This window comes from Carettochelys insculpta, chromosome 16 (genome assembly GCF_033958435.1).
Source record: "Carettochelys insculpta isolate YL-2023 chromosome 16, ASM3395843v1, whole genome shotgun sequence".
Lineage (NCBI taxonomy): Eukaryota > Metazoa > Chordata > Testudines > Carettochelyidae > Carettochelys > Carettochelys insculpta.
Window position 1 is genome coordinate 32,355,198 of NC_134152.1, and position 18,703 is coordinate 32,373,900.

The 18,703-nt window shown below is 47.6% G+C and overlaps 1 protein-coding gene across 2 annotated transcripts in view; it reads right to left on the reverse strand.

The window, feature by feature from the left end:
- Positions 1-3,762: 3,762 nt before the first annotated feature.
- The window catches only part of PEMT (phosphatidylethanolamine N-methyltransferase), a 107,471-nt gene continuing 92,530 nt past the window's right edge, over positions 3,763-18,703 (reverse strand). For both annotated transcript variants that reach the window (XM_075010682.1, XM_075010683.1), the window contains exons 6-7: positions 12,319-12,393; positions 3,763-9,799 (exon numbers count right to left, since the gene is read on the reverse strand). In XM_075010682.1, coding sequence (XP_074866783.1) covers positions 9,745-9,799; positions 12,319-12,393 — 130 coding nt within the window. In that variant the 3' untranslated portion in view covers positions 3,763-9,744. The remainder of the gene's footprint in view (positions 9,800-12,318; positions 12,394-18,703) is intronic.

An 18,703-nucleotide genomic window follows, 5' to 3' on the forward strand; every position in this document is an offset into this window, starting at 1 on the left:
TTAAAACCAAACAAACCAGCATATGTACCATAAAGTTACAGGCCAAGAAGGGGAAGTGCAGGGAACTTCCAGTGTAAAAACATCAGGTATAGACAGGGAAACGTGGAAAGATGCAGGTTGTTATATGCAATAACCAAGCTACAGTGGAGAGTGGTGCATTAGACCTTGGGTGGATTTGAGCTGCAGGGGAGGGGACTTAAGTACTTCAGAATAAAATGAGTCAGAATGCAGCTACAGAGGAGTCAGATGCATCATGAATGGTCCAGTGTAGTCCAGACTTGCTGGGTCCCTCAGTAAGCTTGTGGGTGGGGCCTTAGACCAGCCCCATACCCCTTCCTACCAGCAGCCTTCTGCCTCGCCCAGAGCACACTGTATGATGCCCTGCCAGAGATTTAAAAGGCCTGAGCTGTGGCCGCTACTGCAGTAGCTTCAGGACCTTTTAAACCTGCCACGCACGAGGCCTGATTCTGCAGGCACTGACTCTGGTGTAAACTCAGATGAACGCCACTGAAGCCAATGGAGTCACACTGCTGACAGGAGGTCAGGGTCAGCCCTAGAGCTGTCCACCTGGGAGAGAAGTTTCATGGTTTAGTGCAAGGACTCCACGGTTAAGTGGCCCACCAGCAGCACAGCACTCACGCTGTAAGACTTGGCACTGGGTCTCGAAGAGCTGGGTAGTCAGGCATCATTAGCATCCCGGTTACTGTGATATAAATGAGTAACTCAGTGGAAGCTGCTAATTATGCTCTCAGCCCCGGGGGCCTTTTGCTCTCAGACTGTACAACCTTTTCCCACTTGAGACCCAACACCCCTGCTATGTCCCCGAACCAGTCCTACAAGGCTGCAAGGATTACCAGCAAGGCAGGTAAAACCATCGCCCTCTTGGCTGCTCTGGGGAAAGCCCAGGCTCCGCATCCTGCTGGTGGTGCGGAGCCACACCTGTTCCCTGCCTGCCCCGCTCTCCCAGCACAAGCAGCTGATTCTGGGAGGGGTCTGCAATCCACAGGGCTCTGTCTCCCCCATTTGCCATCCTGCACCCAGGCAGGGCACTGCCTGTACTCTACCAAGACTCAGGCAAAGCCTTCTGCAGGGTGCAAGTGGGGGACCAGCCCAGGCACACAGCCCCGGCCCCGTTCCTCATGCTCTCAGCTGCCCTGCGCCTTAGCTCTTTCTTTCCCTCTCACTCACACCCCCACATTTTTCCTAATCATGAAGTTCCCCAGGCTGTTGTAGCTGAGCAGGTCTCATTCACCCATCTGATCCCTGCAGCTCTCTATGCTAAAGGCACGGCTGGGCCAAGCCTCACCTCTTTATAGCCTGCAGATGTGTAGCAGCCAGCCAAGGGACAGAGCAGCTAATTAAGGGAGGGCAGGAAGGAGTGACTCAGCCAGAGAGATGGTCTCTCCTCCAAGCAAGGGGCCTGCGATTGGGTTGTTGCCTGGGGTGGGGGATGGCCAGCAGCACAGGTGGAGGCTTATCAGCTCAGGCCTGCAGCAACAGGTGGAGGGTTAATCAAGGCTGGCCCCTCTGCTGGTTGCCACAGTGCCAGAGTTAGCAAGGCTAAAACGCAGCTTGGTGCAGCAGCCCCACGCACCAGCTTCCTGCAAAACACTAAAGAGCCCAGCAAACTGCTTGTTGGCTTTCCCTGTGGGCCAGTCCCTACCTGGTCCCTTCTGTCTCGGTCTGAATCCAGGGTATGGTGATGTCCTGAATGCTGCCTGCAGATCTGGTCAACCCATCTCAAAACATTATATAGGAAATGGAACAAGTAGAGAAAAGGGCCACAGAAGTGAGCAGGGTTGTGGAACACCTTCTGGATGAAGAGCGATTAATAAGATTAGGACTTCAGTTTGGAAAAGAGATGATTAAAGTGGGGGTTTGTGTGTGTGATACAGGTCTATAAAATCATGACAGCTGCGGAGGAAGTAAATAAGGAAATGTAACTTACTCCTCCTCATCTCTCAAGAAGGAAGGGAAACCCATGACATTAACAGGTGGCAGATTGAAAAGAAACAAACAAAAAGACGTTTTTCTTCACACAATACCCAGTCAACCCGTGGAACTCCTTGCCAGAGGAAGTTGTGTACTCCAAAACCATGACACGGTTCAAAAAAAAGAACTAGGTAAGTTTCTGGAGGATAGGTTATTAGCCAGGATAGGCAACGATTTAAAAAACCAAACCAAACCAAACCTCTGAGATGTCCCCAGCCCAGGGGCTGGTAACCAAAATATCAATAAGAGCCATTTTTTCCAATTTGGTAAAAGACTCAATAATTCAAGGGCCGCAATGCATGTGAATACAAGATGGTCCTTCATAAATAATGTCAAACCAGACTTTAAGAACAGCACACGCACAATGATTCGTAATGGGAAGCAGGTTTGCTGAAGGACATTCACAAACTTTTTTACATATTCTATTTCCTCACCCTTTACGTGCGTGTTTGTACCACTGCCTGCCTGACTTTCACACCCGAACCATCTCTCTCTCTGGAGGATGCTAGGGGGAGTTAGCCAATGTTTTGAGATCACGCATCGTTTGCTATTTAGATAGGAGTTGTTCATTCTGGGGCTTTTAGATGCTCACAGTTTATTGAAAATAATCAGGAGGCTTTTTTTTTTTTTAATCTTTGCAGTTATAGCGCCAGGAGCCACAAAGAAGACCTTAAAGAGCCGCGTGAGTCCAGAGCTGCAGGTTGCAGACCCTTGCTCCAGCCGCTGCTGGTCCCCACCCTTTGTTTTCCTCTCAAGAAAACTCTGGATTATGATTCCTTAAGACTGAGCTCCAAACTCTTTCATTCTCTGCTGACCCCTTTTCTATCTCCCCTGCCAGCTGCAGGGGGCTGTTGGAGGCATTTCTCTCTGTAGAGATCACGCCTCCAAATCAGGCTCAGGGTCCCGTTGCGTGGGGTGCTGCACAAATATCACAGCAAAGGCCATCCCTGCCCCAGTGACTGTGGTGGTGAAGGAGGAGATTTGTTGAACCCTATCTCCCAAGGGTGAGCACTGACACTAAAGACCCCACTCGCAGGAGCAGGACACCCAAGGCGGGCCTCTGCCAGCTGACTTCGCTCGCATGGTTCTGGCTGCAAGGGCGTCTCAATGCTGTGTAATCTGGGCACTTCGTGGAAGTGTTCAAGAGCTTGGACTCTATTTCAAGCCCTGACGTCAATAAAACAGCCCTGCAGCCTGACTCAGCTGGCACGCAAGCCGTGGATGTTCAATGGCTGTGTAGACATAACCTGAGTGGTTACATGAGCTAACCTTTCAAACAGCAAAAGCACCCAACATGATAGGGTCCAAGGCACAAGGGCCTCGTTCCTCCAAGATACTTAGGTACCTACCTCCAGTGGTTTCCACAGGTGGCTAGATCACCTTGGAGGATCTGGGCCTCTGGCAATACAAACAAATAACAGGCCCTGTCTTTATTCTAGTTAGATGTTTACTTCATAGGAAAGAATCTTTTCCTTTGAAAATACTAATGATCCATCCGCAAACGTGCAATTATTTTTATCAGTTACGTTAAGCCGCAACAAGCAGCTCTGACATAAATCGGCTGTATAATCTAACGCATCTTCTCCTCGTTAGTTGCTATGGGTACAGGGCCACTTTAACCTCTGACTGTAAACAGTAGCTGGGAAGGGGATGTGGAAAGTTGTCTAAAAATAAAATAATGTGCAAAAGCCTTTTATAAATCATGGTGTTGACAAAGAAGAAGCCCTCCAACTTCATGGCTTTGAAAGTCTGAAAGACAAATGCAACGTCCGCAAGACAGACTGGATGCGAACAACCTTTAGATTCAAAAACCAATTTAATTCCCTTTTGGCAATATCCAGGCAGTGACTTACAAAGGGAACTGAGCAAAACATGACCATGCAAAGGCTACAGGGCATTCCACTATTCTACAGGGATGGACTCAAAAGGAGGAAAGAGCAGGACCAACCCTTGACACATGGCCTGGCACAGGTGGCGGGGGGCGGTGTGTGGAGTGGGGAGTTCATTTTATCTGCAGAAAAAAAATTAGCATTTGTTCCACAGTAATACTCCCCCTCCTTCCTGGCACCTGCGCAAAGGTTCCCAGGTGCTGGAGCCAGTTCAAAAAGGAAAAGCAGAGACAGAGTTTCCAGAGACTTGAAGTGAAATGCGCAGAGGAAATCAATCAGCTGGAGGTTAGACTGGAAGAGATCAGCGGCAATGACAGAGCAGAGGAATGCCTCTGGAAGGTTCAGCTGTGACTGAGAGAAGAAATCCAGGAGGAACCAAGGCTGGTGGCAGAATCAGAACGCCAGACGAGGAAGGGAGGACGAGGACTATTGGAATTTACTAAGGACGTAATCATGCTCGGTTATAGCCAGTGCTGAAGTTCATAACAAAGCAAAGCTCTTCTGTAGCGCTTTCCCGCCAGCAATCTCAGCACTTTGTACACGTTACTTTACACTCACAGCAGGCCTGGGCCATAGGGCAGATTATTACTTCCAATGCACACAGAGGGGTGTGGCAATAGGGAGAGACTAAGTGGTTTCCCTGAGCTTGTGTAGTGGGGCCAGTGGGTGGGGGGGGGTAGCGAGGAGAGGCGAGAAATAGAACCCAGGAGTCCTAACTCCCCTGCTCTCGTTTTAACCCCAATTCTTCTCGCTAACAACATAAGCTCCCCTTCACGGTGCTGCTGTTTCTCTCGCTGCATTTGAAACCTGACCCTTCACGCGGCTTTCTTCTCAAAGTGCTTCCAACCATCAAGGCAGCCCATAAACCTCCATCACTCAGGCCGGAAGCTTTATCCCTAGCCCTTCCAATTCAGCAGAGAGTTCAAACCCTAGTTTCTTTGGAAAAACTAGACACAAGGGGTAGGATTTCAATCCCCAGTGTGTGGGGGATGGCTGACTGGCCGAGTGCTAATGAAAACAGAGAAGAAAGACAAATAACCTCAAATGCCTCTTCAGCGGGACAGGAAGGAAAATACTTTAGCATCAGCGAGGGTTTGTGTGCAGTGGGAAAGGTGGCCTGCGGTGCAGCCTCTCTGCAAAAAGGACTGGAAAAAAAGGGGAACCTTTTTCTTGGGGGCCCAGTCTTTTGTGTGTATGTGTGAGAGGAGCTTTCCCTCTGGGCAGTCAACCCTACCTGCCCTTTGATTAAGCACCCAGCAAGAAGACTCTCTCCCGGCACAGCCATCAATTAAGATGGAGCAAGTCAGTGAGTGGAATAAAAGGACAGGGAGCATAAAACGGGCCACAGGCAGCTCAACAGAGACGACAACGAGTTCAGCGCTATTATTCACATGGACTTTCCCAGACAGACCCAGCGCCCTGCTATGGCACCTGTCAGCCTGCCCCTCAGCACACGTTAGGCCTGCTAATTTATATTAAGCCTCACGAAAGCCCTGTGAGGGTAGGTCAGCGTTACAGACGGGAGGCACCCAACTGAGCAGTCCACAGCCTGTATCTGCTGCAGTTTTGCTCTCCTAGGGTATGTCCACACAGAAAGATTATTCTGGAATATCTTATTCGAGTTGTTTTTCTAAAATCAACTATTCCAGAATAATGCATCAAACTACAGGGGGGCCCTGGAATAAGCAGAAGCAGCGTATCTACACACAGTAGAGCCTGTTCTGGATTAGCACCCCACTCTGATCCAAAATACCATGTCTGCACAGCAGAATTGTTTTGGAAGAAGATATTCTGGAATAGCTCGTTTCAAAAGCGTGTCTATTCCCAGCCTATACAGCCCCTATTCCAAAATAGCTTGGAATAGGCGCTATTCCACATACCATGAGGTTTACCAAACTTGACTTAAACTATCCGCTATTTCGAAATAACTTCCAAAGAGCAGTTGCGTCGCGTAGACGGTCACAAAGTTATTTTGAAATAAGTTTGCTGTGTAGATCTACCCCTCGGCTGCAGCTGGAGCTCTGGGAATGCCGCAGAGCTAACTGAACCCTACGGCCCAGATTTTTAAAGGTATTTAAGTGTCTCACTTTCACAGAGTGAAAGGCCAAGTTCTGACACTCCAACTGCCAGCCCCTTATGCTAATCCCTGGACAACACCATCTTCCCCTTCCGGAGGTACCGGCCTTTCTTCCCCTGGTGACAGACACTTATTGCATGGTGCTAGGATACGTCTGTCTCTCACGTTACCCCAGATCACAGCACTCTGGCACGTGCCCCCCGTTCTTTCTTCATGGCTGGGTAAGTGGATTCCAACACAGCACAGCACCCCGTACAGAGGATGCCGGCTTCTCCACCAGGGTTCAACTTCTGCCTCAAGTGACTAGCAGAGTCATTATGCGCTTCATGCGCCTTCACAATAGGGGTTATTTGCAAAGTCACCACAGAAGGTAGAGAGGAACTCGGATGCCTGCCAAGGCAGAGGTGTCGGCTTTTCAAGCAAATGGTGCAATTACAGCTCAGGGCTAGATTAAATGCAATGTATTGAAGTGCAGCGTGTTAGCTAAATACCTCGGACATCAACACCGTGCAGGCTTTTGAAAGTCACTCACAGACAGCAATTACCTGACCTATTATAAGGACTCTTTTACATAGTTCCATGTTTTATCTCACTCTTAATTTCCCCACCCCACACCCCTCCGCCATCCCTCTGCTCTTCTGATTTGCCAGCCTTGATAACACTTTATGCACCTCTGTGCTTTATATATTGAGCCTGTTCTGGTAAGGCTATGATCTGAAGAAGTGGGTCTGTCCCACGAAAGCTCATCACCTAATAAATTATTTTGTTAGTCTTCAAAGTGGTCCATGACTGCTTTTTTGTTTTGATAGAACACAGACTAACATGGCTATCTCTCTGTCTCTACTTAACAGTCTAATTGCAATGACATCTGCAACAGGCGATGCCTGGCCTGAGAAACTATTCACAAATATCTCCCCAGGGCCCTATTTGCTATTTCGCTGGGCTTTCGCTAGAAAATACAGCTGGGTTTTGTTTTGCTGTAGATTCTTTGCTTTGCTTGTTTGGTTGCTAAAAACGGGCTATATCTCCTTTCATGATGGGTAGGAGAAAGCTTAACAAGTGCTGAATGAGTCTCCTCTGAGGGCTTGTCTATACTGGAATTTTTTTTTTCTTCAGAAAACCCCCTTTTTTTCCAGCAAAGAACACTTGCGTCCACACTACAAAGCATGTTATTCTGGAATAACAGGGCATTTAATGCAAAAGTCCCAAATCCTCCAAAATGAATGACTTTCACTGATGCCCCGGCTTCCAATTTTGAAATTGACTCAGTGTATACTTAGCAGAGGTAATTATGACTTAAATGGCCTCCCAGGAAGCATCTCATCATCACTCTTGTTTCGAAAGTGGGATTGCCAGTGTGAACACTCAATTTCTAAAGGCTCTTGCAGTGTGAATGCTCTTTTCAGAAATAACTTAGAGCATTGAAATAAGTTATTTCTGAAAAACCCTCCAGTGTAGACTCAGTCAGAGAGAATCTGCATTTCGGTTACTTTCTTTTTGTATCTGCTGCAGCTTTGGTGAGCCAGGGCAAAAGGAGGAGACATAAGGAGCAGACTGAGCTATGCAGAACTCCTGGGTCCCCAGGAACACATTTCTATCTTTTTCTGCCTGTTTCTCAAATTCGACACATTAACACTTGGTAGGAACAAAGGCAGCAATTACCTCACGCATTACAAGGACTGCTTCCCTTCCTTTGATGTTCCTAATTATCTCAGGCAAGACACCCCCCACCTTTAGTTCTAGGTACTTGATTTGTCAGTTTTATTGCAATTTTTTTGGACCGCTGTATTATATAGATGTCAGTCTGTGCTGGAAATGCTATTGATCTGATGAAGTGGGTCTGTGCCACACAAGCTTATCACCTAATAAATCATTTTGTTAGTCTTTAAAGTGCTACATGACTGCTATTTTGTTTTGTTTCTCTGATTGTTATAATTGCTGTGGTATAATTAGTTGGCAAGATGGGGATTGTTTGGCTAACGAGCAAGATACATTTCAAAGGGAAAACAAAAAAGCAGTCAAGTAGCACTTTAAAGACTAACAAAATAGTTTATGAGGTGAGCTTTTGTGGGACAGACCCACTTCTTCAGCCCATAGCCAGACCAGAACAGACTCAATATTTAAGGCACAGAGAACCAAAAACAGAAATCAAGGTGGACAAATCAGAAAAAAAATGATGAAGGTGAGCAAATCAGAGAGTAGAGGGGCAGAAAGGGGATTGGGGGAGAGCCAAGAATTAGATTAAGCCAAGTATGCAAATGAGCCCCTATAGTGACCCAGAAAATTCCAATCTCAGTTCAAACCACTTGTTAATGTGTCGAACTTGAACATAAAAGGGAGTTCAAGCAGCCTCTTTTTGAAGCGTGTTGTGAAAATTCCTCTTCATTAACACGCCAACTCTTGTCATTAGCAGAATGGCCCACGCCATTAAAATGCTGGCTGACCCCCCTTCTGCATCTGATGAAGTGAGTCTGTGCTCACGAAAGCTCATGCTCAAAACTTTTCTGTTAGTCTATAAGGTGCCACAGGACCCTTTGTTGCTGTTTTTGGTTCTCTGTGCCTTAAATATTGAGTCTGTTCTGGTACAGCTATGGTCTGAAGAAATGGGTCTGTCCCACGAAAGCTCACCTAATAAATTATATTGTTAGTCTTTAAAGTGCTACTTGACTGCTTTTTTGTTTTGATTGTATGGAGACTAGCACGGCTTTCTCTCCGTTACTATTCAAAGGGAAAACGGGCAAATCACACATCCAGGGGACCCACAAACCCTGTGTAGAACAGCCTGAGAAACTGTCTCACAAAGGAGAGAGAGAAAAATAAATTAGACTTTTATGCCATCACCATGAATGGAACATCTCTCAGATCCACACCCAGGGGCAGGATCTTGGGATTCTCAAATTCTTGCTGTTTGCAAGTGAAAAGAGAATACGCACTAATGCTAGAGTAGGTTGGAAGCTTATGTGAGCTTTGGCCAAGACTGGCAAAAGTGATTTTGAATGCTCAGCTTGAAGCATTGCATGGGGACCTGACATCTCACTCTGGGCAACTGAAAATTGTGGCCTTCAAAGTCACTAGTCACTTTTGAAAATCTGGACCAACCATTGGCAACTAAGGCAGACAAAAGGCGAAACAGCAGTAAATGTGCAGGCAGACTAACCAGCTACTCGCACAAGCCTTTTTTCCACGGGGCTTTCCACCTGCAAGTTTAAAAATCAGGCCGCCTGGGCCGAATTTTCATGACACAAGCGTGTGCAAATGTGTGGCTGGAAGGACCTGATCTCGCCTTGTAATGAAGTAGTCAGGCAGGGTATCTCCTGGTTTGCACGATCACAATGCAGGCCCACAGAGTGTGTGAGCTTTTGCATAATCGCACCTCTTGAGTTTGATCCTCATGGAGTAGATCAGTTTTGCTTCCAGATTTACAAATGCTAAAACATGTAGCTTCACGGTTCCCTGCTGCTTTTGTCTTCTTTCATGTTCAAGCCTGTCATCAAAACACTTCAGCCTTGGCTGCTTTGGAACCAACTGGGAAATGGGAACATAACTCTTTGTGAAGAAGCCTTCCTGCCTGGGTTTTGTGGGGGCTCGAGAATCACTTGAGAACCAGAGAGAGAGATTAGAAAGAGGCAGCAAAGGCAAAGCTTAGGGAAGGGCATAATTAGAAGTCAGGCTGCATTCTCTTATCCTGTCAAATTATCTCGCGCAAGTGGACGGCCCAGCAGACCGACTCCCTTCATTGAAGTCACCCCGATCTTGTGCTCTCGTGCTCTGCAAACACATTCGCAGCTATTTGCTCTTTGCTGTCTTCTGTTTCTGCTGATAGATTTCTTCCGTGAAGGGTCTGTTAAAAAAAATTAAAGACAACAATCTGGCATTAAACAGCTACCACGACCTCTGTTCCTGTCCCCTCCTAACGCCTAGCAATCAGGGAGACTGCTTTGGAATGAGAAATAGTACGGCAGTCAGGATAATTCCTACACTTATCGGCTGGAATGCAACACAGTAGCCGTGTCTACACGTGCACGCTACTTCGAACTAGCGGCACTAACTTGGAAATAGCGCCCGTCACGGCTACACGCGTCGGGCGCTATTTCGAAGTTAACTTCGACGTTAGGCGGTGAGACGTCGAAGTCGCTAACCCCATGAGGGGATAGGAATAGCGCCCTACTTCGACGTTCAACGTCGAAGTAGGGACCGTGTAGTCGTTGCGCATCCCGCAACTTCGAAATAGCGGGGTCCGCCATGGCGGCCATCAGCTGAGGGGTTGAGAGACGCTCTCTCTCGAGCCCCTGCGGGGCTCTATGGTCACCGTGGGCAGCAGCCCTTAGCCCAGGGCTTCTGGCTGCTGCTGCGGCAGCTGGGGATGCATGCTGCAGGCACAGGGTCTGCAACCAGTTGTCAGCTCTGTGTATTTTGTGTTGTTTAGTGCAACTGTGTCTGGGAGGGGCCCTTTAAGGCAGCAGCTTGCTGTTGAGTCCGCCCTGTGACCCTGTCTGCAGCTGTGCCTGGCACCCTTATTTCGATGTGTGCTACTTTGGCGTGTAGACGTTCCCTCGCAGCGCCTATTTCGATGTGGTGCCGCGCAACGTCGAAGTTGAACATCGATGTTGCCAGCCCTGGAGGACGTGTAGACGTTATTCATCGAAATAGCCTAATTTCGATGTAGGCTTCACGTGTAGACGTAGCCAGTGTGTGGTAATCCCTAAGGCACTGGCTTTATAGGATTGTGTACTACTAACCCGCTGTGGACTAGCTACTAGCATCAGCTAACCAAGTTCTCCTTTAGCCTTTGTTTTAGGATCAAGGTTCCCACCCCTTCTCCCCATGTTTGAGTGTGTGTGCTTCATCTAGTGACTGTGCCTGTTGCTTGCAGCTGGTATTAAAACAAGGACCAAGGTGGGCGTGTCACTTTAACCCCCTTCTGCCTGCAGCAGGTGCTTTGCAAAGGTGCTTCGTACGACAAGATGGATGAAGGCAGGCTCTACTGCTCCTGGCCGATAGCAACAGAATGCAGGTATGGCCTCAGGAGAGGCTGCCAGCTTGCTGCCGCAGGCTCATTCGCTTGATGCAGCTATCACTGATGTGTGCAAAGGGTGAATGGATAATGACAGCTAGAGACAAGACTGGGAGACCTTCAAAATCCATCCAGCTTTAGTGACATCTCCTGGGACCAACTCCTCTGGGAAAACACTCAGAATCCCTGACTCCTCCCCTCCCCATGCCCAAAATCATGACCCGCCTGACACCAGCCTAATCCTTCATGGTCACCTAGAGGGCTGGGGTTGCTGCACTGCTGCCTCAGCTTTTCCCCATGGCCAGGAGTATAGGCAGTTTTAGGAAGGCAATGCCTTCCCTTGCTTACGTTACTTGCCACCCATGGCGTGAAGACCCCTTTGTGTGTGCATGCTCTGGCTTCAGCTGTGGGCAGTATTACCATCATTGAAGATTTGGCTCTTTAAATCTGTTCTCACTCCCCTTTGTGACAAAAATGAAAAATAAGCAAACAATCACCTAGGAAACTAACTTCAGGCCATTAAACTCTTTGCTTTTCAGGCTCTCTTTGATTCCTCAGAAATGAAAGCTCAACCTGCTGTGTTCACCCTTCGCAGATCATCTTTCAAGGCATTTGAAATATCTGCCCCTGTTTAAGTACAATTGATAACTCTTATGGACATTCCAGGCCAGTGTTTCTTAAACTTTTCGAGACCAGAGAACTCCAAACAGTAATATTTTTTATGCAGAACACCTATGAACATCTTTTTCCGAAAAGACTGTCAGATAAAAAATAAAACAACCAGCAGCACATACAGCAAAAACAAAGGATGTAATTTAATCAGGTATCCCAGCAATGAAGAAGTAACATTATAGCTGGTTTTGATAACATATCCAATCAGGGGATGAGGTCGGAAAAGTGTCAGACGCTCCCAGCACACCTGCGAGTTCCACCGGCACACCAGTGTTCCATGGAACATAGTTAAGAAACACTGTTCCATGCAGCCACGTTCAGAACGTGTCTGGCGAGCGCAGTGTAAAAGGTCAGAGGAGTTCAAAAAAGGCATGACCGAATGCAAACTCTTTTCTGCAGGGCATTGGCCACATACCCGCACTAAGCCTGTGGATGTCTTTACTGTTATTGCCATCTAGAATCAAATCAGAAACAGACATCAAAAGTCCCCGATCTTTTCCCAAAGGAGGCGTCTTAAAGATGAAATCTGTCCATTATGATGGTGACTGAAAACAAATAAATATCCTTTCTTCCCCCCACCTCCCTCCATGGTGGCATAACTGGAAAAACCTCACCCCTGGGACACTGGTTTCATCTCTCATTCTTTTATTCTGTGCCCTTGAGAAGCTACTCACCCCTCATACAGCATTGCAATCATATAGGAAACCGCCACGATGGCTGTGAGTAAAAGGCCAGCGGGGCTTGCATGCCTGTTTTCAAAAGAGAGAAGTAAGAGATCAGGTAAATCAATGGGCTTATGGAACATGGGGGAGCAAGTGAAATGGGAGGAGATACTCTATGGGAGTGCACCGGTATTCAGTAAACTAAGGGCAAGAGTTTCTGATTTGTAGTGAATGTGAACTTAAATGTCACTTGGCAAAGATGCCTTGACTGGCTTTCTCTGGAATAACTGGGCTTGTTCGGTTTAGAAAAGAGAAGACTGAGAGGGGACAGGGTAGCAGTTTACAAGTACCTGAAAGAGGGTCACAAGGAGGAGGGAGAAAAAATTTTCTCCTTGGCCTCTGAGGATAGGACAAGGAGCAATGGGCTTCAACTGCAGCAAGGGAGGTTTAGGTTGGACGTTAGGAAAAACTTCCTAGCTGTCTGGGTGGTTAACACTGGAATAAATTACCTAGGGAGGTTGTGGAATCTCCATCACCCGAGATATTTAAGAGCAGGTTAGAGAGACTATTTGTCGGGGATGGTCTAGACAGTTCTTGGTCCTGCTGTGAGGGCAGGAGACTGGACTCGATGACCTCTCGAGGTCCCTTCCAGTCCTAGTGTTCTATGATTCTTTCAGGTAAGTTAACGATGGTTGTGCTAACAGCCCTGCTACTTGGGAGATAAATCCTGAAATTATATGAAATATCATTAGTGTGTCCAGGACACGTGGGAGCCAGACAAACCTAAGGACATTTGCTACCGAAGATGGTGACCTCTGCTGTGATGGAACTCAGCTACCCAACTGGAATTGTTCCTTAGAACACAGGCTGAAGGCACATGTGAGAAGCAGGACATCCAGGGCCTTCCTAATCATACGTGTGGGTCCCTCCTAGGAGTTACAATAAACTGTCAGGAAGATTCGGGGTTTGATTTCGCACATCAAGTGAGTTCAATTAGGCACATCCCATCAGGACTCCACAGTTGACCAGTGCACTCCTTAATCTTGTGAGCAGTAAGAGAGGTTGACAGGAGAATTTCCCCCATCAACCTCCCGGGGAGAGGATGGCCAGATAAGTCTATCATAGGTAAGTTGATTTCAGCTACGCGATTGCTGTCGCTAGAATTGCATCTCTACAATTGTCTTTCAAGTCTAGTGAGGACCTGGCCTTACAGGCAAGTGGCCACCCCCCATATAAATGGCACAAGAATGCTCAGAGGTTGTGGCTCAGCTAGACTGCAAGCCCTTTGCGGCCGGGAGTTTGGCTTCTGACTTGGCCCGGGGAGCTCCTACCACGCTCTGGGTATTACAGCAATAACAACATCCCACTTCAAATGCCATATTCTGCTGTTCCATCAGAGAACCAAAAGCTGTGACTCACCGCTGGGAAGGCAGGGAAAGGATAACAGTGGGCATAGAAAAGGCCAGGTCACCAGGTGGTGTTAGCCAGTACAGCATCACTGATAGTTAACACAGCTATGGTGCTTTATACCAGCCGGAGATCTGCCCCAAAAGTTAACCCGAGTCTTCCACGAGCACGTCCCAAGATACACATCTCAGTCAGGTGATCCTCTAAACTTTTAGTTTACCACTGGGTAGCCTGTTCCCCTAGAAAGCCCAGCTTCTGCCAGCATGCTGTGCATTCTATAGCCAACAAGGCTGTCATTCTGTTTCGTTTTTGTGCAGTGATATAGATTCAGTGAACGGGGAGCAAGAATGGATTGTGCTTCAATGTGCTTAGAAATGTTTTAGAAAAAGTAGAACGTGGTCAATTTCCCCCATCCATCTGGAACGGAGCTTTGTCCTTCAGAAATGGGTCACCCTGCGGCAATAAATGAATGGATGACGTTCCTAGCAGCACCTGGGAGTATCAAGTGATTGTAGTATTAGATTGTAGAGATGAACGTGGGCACTTGCCGTTTAAAGGCACAAAGTAGGGTGCATCGGACACCCAGCCCCTGAAAGAAGGTTGGGGATTTTTTTGCCACAGGGCTCACTGAGGGTGAAGCCAGAAAGTTCACTGAAATATTCCAGTCGCTTCCTGATCCAGGAAAGATTCACTGTATGTCATTAATTGCAACAGTCCATCATTTAAATGCAGCAGTCCAGACTGTGACTGTTCACTTGAGCCCAGGACTTAAGGAGACAATGGATGAAATGCCGAGTCCTTTGAAATCAGTGGGAGTTTGCTGCTGACTTGGGAGCGGAAGGAGATCTCACCAATAGATATGCCTACACTGCAGCACCTACAGATATGTCTAAGCTACCTTGTATCTAGCAAGCTTGAACATGGGCTAGTCACTTGAGTACAAACCCCAGGTCCTGGGAGGGTTTGTAGCATCTGAGCAGCCACGATTTCACTGCTAGCTAGATCAAAACTAGTCTGAGGATTCCCACACATGCTGCAGTCACGCTTCTGATGGCTGAGTGGACGCACCCTCAGTGTGGTAATGCTCAGCAGTCAAGGTTAGGTTTCCCCTAACGTTAGACTCCCAAGTCCATATTTAGGCACCTCAATCGTGGAGAGTTGCAGCCGCTGGGTGCGTAGCCCTGTGATGATCATGCCACCGAGTTAGGTGCTGAAACATGGATTTAGGAAGCTAACTTCAGACCCCTGCTTTTGCAAATCACAGCCTCGGTGTCAGTCAGGCTGGGAAACGAGCACTGTTGCATCCATCAAAAACATTCTTTATGGTTGTCAAGTTGGGCAGTGCTCCCTGTAAGTGTCACGCTTGGGCAGTCACCCAGGAGAGAGGAGCACAGTGCCCAGAGATGCCCACAGCCAGTCGAATGCTTCTGTTGGTGGTGCACATCAGCACTTGCCTTGGTGCACACAACAAAATTTATTCCGCACAGGACGGGGAAAAATGAGCAGGAGCACTGGCGCTGGGTCCCATCTGCACTGCACACGGGCTGCACGTGTGGCACAATTCTGAATCAGAGAACACCATCAAGCTCAGGGAGAAGATGACTCACAAGCAGGGTGGAGAAGAGCTCTGAACACCCCCCCACGGTCCCCCTCACACATTAGAGACCAACCATTGGCCATGCCAACCTTGGCCCATGCCAGCCTGTAAAACCAGTGTTATGAACAGTCAAACAGCCTCTGCACCCCACCTGCCATTCAGGACTGAAAAGCTCAAGGGCTACTCAGCTCCTGGCTTGACTAGACTTTCCCAACTTGTTGCCTGTGCAGACAAGTGGCAATTGCTCTTTTCTTGTTAATTAAAGAAAAATAAAAGTCACAAAAGCAGTCTGCCTGGCACGGCTTCGTACATTGACTCTGCAGAAAGACTGTGCTCAGCAACTGACGGGGTTGGGGTGGGGGTGGGGGGAAGCCAGGATCGCACAGGTATTTTGGTACAAGATGCAGCTGTAGCCAGGCAAAACATCAGCAGGATGGCTGCCCTCTTGGTCAGCAGGCCAGGGATCGAACCACGGACTTCCAGAGCTAAAAGCCCAAACTGCTGCAGCTTGAGAATTTAAGAGCCCGGGTTCTACAGACTTACATCGGCTGCAGATCAGACACAAATGAAGGGGGACAGGAACACACAATGACTGGGCTACGTGCACATGCTTTCCGCCTCATGCCCAGAAACACGTTTGCCTTTCCAGGAAGGTCCGTGTGACGCGGGAGGTCAGATGTAGGCTACGTTGACATGACAGAGTCCAGATGGCTCATGAACAGCCATGATCTCCGACTGACATAGCTGTGGGGGCAGAAGATGGGGGGTGCGCAGGGACAGTATGCACCCTAGGAGCGCTTTGTCAGGCGAATATGATACTACTTGCTGCAACCACCATGTTCTGTAGACAACCTGCTATTCCTCTACTGGTCGACTGCTCTGAGTGTAGATACAACACAATGATCCCTTCTGGCATTAAAATCAATGAAAAGCACCAGGCTACACCCCAGCAAAGGCACAGGTTCATTTATTGAATGTGGAGCGAGACAAATGCTGGACATCACCACAAAGGGTGGTTGTGTGAAGAGGGGAAGAAGACCTTAGGGCATTGAAGGAGGTCGAGGTAGCTCCAGCCTGGGGGTCATCATGTGGGCGCAGAGGTAAAGACAACCATTAGGGAGGGGATTGGGAACACAAAGTATGGTGCTTCCCAAGACCTTGTTACCTGTCTGTCTGGGCATTCACATGATGCCCATCACCATGGCATCTGGCTCCCTGGCTCAGTGCATGGCTGCAGACTCAGCAGCCATAAGGATTCAGGGCTGAATTGACAATGGTGATCCTAAATTCACATGCGGGGGATAGATGGGGAGGGCAGGACTTTACAGATTAACACCCCCTCCCCCCCGCCAAAAATGAGATTTGGGTCAAATGAAAGCTTTGGCAAATTGGTGTCAAATTCGCCAAATGGTTTCAATCAAAATAACTAACCAACCAAATAAGCACAATTTGTCCAAACTCTAAGCGACTTTTCATTCTGTCCTTTTGATGTCAGATGTTTCCCTTCTGATTCTGTCTGGAGATTTGTACCACGTTCACCACAATGGTACTGGAGTGCCATGCCTGTTCTGTTTTCATACCATCTGATCTCATGAAGAGAGCAAGGACAGCTGTGTGGATAGCCTCTGTGCACGTTTCAGTTTTTTTAAAATTCAAAACAACTTTTTGTTTCAAAAATTTGCCTTTGTTTTACAAAAAAGTTAAACGTGAACATGGACCGCTTCGGTTTAGATTGCCAAAATGATTTGTTTGACATGGATTTCCTCCTCCTCCAGTTTGCAGATGAAAAATGATATTTTTTTTTGTTTGGGGTCAGCTCAAAACCATTTTTTCCCCCTTGATTTTTTTTGAGCAGCCCTCAAACCATAAAATCATTTATTTGCACAGCTCTCGCCTGTTGTGCCTGCGATAAGGACTTCAGTCTGCGGGGCTGTTGTGTTATTTCTATTCCATCGGAAGCCAGGTGTATGTACATAGCACAGTTCAGCCAGGCCTCCACAGTCACCCTGAGGTAGTGCACTACACTGCTATTTATACTTGCGTTAGGTTGATGCCAGCTACCTTGAGCACATGTACACGAACAGGGAAATCACACCCCTTCCTCAGAGTGTAACTACAGCCTGACAGAAATCCAACCTGCTATCTATCAAGCAAGACCCTTTAGTGACTGACCGGACGTTCTGAGCATACTCCAAGCAAACAGCATTTAAATAAAATGAGCGAGAGAGCAAAATCAGAGTTTGAAATTCTAACTTTCAGCTGTTTCTTCTGGGCCTGACCTGATTCTGACCTTGCAGATCTAATGAGGGAGATGAGCTCATTAGGGATTTAAGAAAAAAAAAAGCCAATCAGTGAAGACAGACACTTTTGTTTCTAGTTGAAAACCAGCTTCTCTCTGACTGCTTCTAGCTCTTTTTGTGCAATTAATGGCTCATGCAAGCCTGCCACGTGCAGCCACGGGATCATGTTTTCAGGATATCTAGATAACCATGGGCTTTCTCCTTCCAGGGAAACACTGACCAGAAAGCCTCAGGAGAGAGAAACACTAGTAACTGCAGAAAAACCCTTGATTTAATAGGCTAATGGGGAAGGGGTGTCCACTAATCCTAAAAGTTTGTTAAATGCAAGGGTTTACTGTATTTGTGCCATAGCACCCCCTCCCGCTCCAGCCAGGGTCCCAAAATAAATGGGCAACTCACCAGAGCTGCCAGAGCCTGGACTGCCACTGATGGATCCACTACCCTCTCCTCCTGCCTGCCTGATACACACCCCACCTATTTCCAGTTCCAGATCTGAAGACGTCCCCACCTATTTCCAGTTCCAGATCTGAAGACGTCCCCACCTATTTCCAGTTCCAGATCTGAGGACATCCCCACCTATTTCCAGTTCCAGATCTGAAGACGTCCCCATCTATTTCCAGTTCCAGATCTGAAGACGTCCCCACCTATTTCCAGTTCCAGATCTGAGGACATCCCCACCTATTTCCAGTTCCAGATCTGAAGACGTCCCCATCTATTTCTAGTTGCAGATCTGAAGAAGTGGGTCTGCCCCATGAAAGCTCATCACCTAATAAATTATTTTGTTGGTCTTCAAAGTGCTACAGCACTGCTCTTCGGTTGTATCAATAGCTGGGGTTGTGCAATCCTCATTCTATCATTATGGTCCTCACTTTCCCATTGTTTGCCTGTCTGAGCTCTGTCTGGTTTTTAATTCTTTCCATTTGCTGTATAATTAATTTTATGGAAGGAAATAGTGAGAGAGGCACGACACACCAACAGGCACTGAGCCCATCGTTGATGATAACTAATTTTGCTAGGCGTAAATCAATTAAGGTGGTGAGGTAGGACTGGTTAACCAATTGTTACAGTGTGTTAGCATTGGTTTTCACTAACT